This window comes from Mastomys coucha, unplaced genomic scaffold, assembly GCF_008632895.1.
Source record: "Mastomys coucha isolate ucsf_1 unplaced genomic scaffold, UCSF_Mcou_1 pScaffold20, whole genome shotgun sequence".
In the NCBI taxonomy this organism is placed as follows: domain Eukaryota; kingdom Metazoa; phylum Chordata; class Mammalia; order Rodentia; family Muridae; genus Mastomys; species Mastomys coucha.
In genome coordinates, this window is record NW_022196903.1 from 36,327,231 (window position 1) to 36,328,343 (window position 1,113).

The 1,113-nt window shown below is 41.6% G+C and overlaps 1 gene segment (V, D, J or C); it reads left to right on the forward strand.

The window, feature by feature from the left end:
- The first annotated feature begins 251 nt into the window (after positions 1 to 251).
- LOC116098513 lies at positions 252 to 770 on the forward strand. The segment is given in 2 exon segments: positions 252 to 300; positions 436 to 770. Coding segments are annotated over 2 exon segments (384 nt in total).
- The last annotated feature ends 343 nt before the right edge of the window (positions 771 to 1,113 follow it).

A 1,113-nucleotide genomic window follows, 5' to 3' on the forward strand; every position in this document is an offset into this window, starting at 1 on the left:
AAGTATCTAAAAATAAATACTTTCAGAAGACTAAACTCATGTTCTCCCAGACATGCACAGTATCATTTTACATACATGCATAGAAGTGAACACAGAGAGACACTTCCTTGATGCCCTCTTTCCTCTCTTGACACCTCCATATGTTCTAGTCTACATGAAGGAGGAGGGCTTATGGGTATAGTCAAGAGCAATGACATCATTAGCACTCTATCTAGAGCAACAAAAAGACCCACACTTTCCTCAAAACTGCCATGAGAGTTACACTCGTCTCTGCTGTGGTGCTATGCTTCCTGGGAACAGGTGAGTCCTAGAAATTGGTATGCCCTTGGAAATGAGGACAAACTGTATGCTATTACTTCTATGCCTTGCCTAACAGGCTTTTCTAATATCAGGTTGCTTGGTGGTCTTGTCTTCACTCCCTCTTCTTCTCCACAGGCCTTGTGAACATGAAAGTAACCCAGATGCCAAGCTACCTAATCAAAAGAATGGGAGAGAATGTTTTGCTGGAATGTGTACAGGAAATGAACCATGAAAGGATGTACTGGTATCGACAAGACCCCAGTCTGGGGCTACAGCTGATTTATATCTCATATGGTGTTGATAGTAACAGTGAAGGAGACATCCCTGAAGGATACAGGGTCTCTCGGAAGAAGCAGGAGCATTTCTCCCTGATTCTGGAGTCTGCTAAAATAAACCAGACATCTTTGTATTTCTGCGCCAGCAGTTTATCCACAGCTCTACACAACCACATCCTTTCTACACAAAAATAGTAGATAGGAAGGATCTGATTCTACCTCATGCCTGATGATGGCTTTCATGTCACATTTATGCCACTTAGAAATAGGTGGCTAGGAAAGAGGAACCTCCATGCACTCACACATTAGGAAAAAGAAAAAGAAAAAAAGAAGCACAGGATATTCTCACTCCTTCATAACCCAAAAGACTAAAGGACAATGCCTTTAAATTATCTTGCCACAAGGTATAAGCTATCCCTAAACTAAATTCATGGGACTGCTACTTGACCAGGAGAAGTCCTCTTTTATATTCACACTACAGCTCTGTCTGACATTTTAATAATTTCATCCTTCCATTCTAGGCCTCCATCCCTTTCAC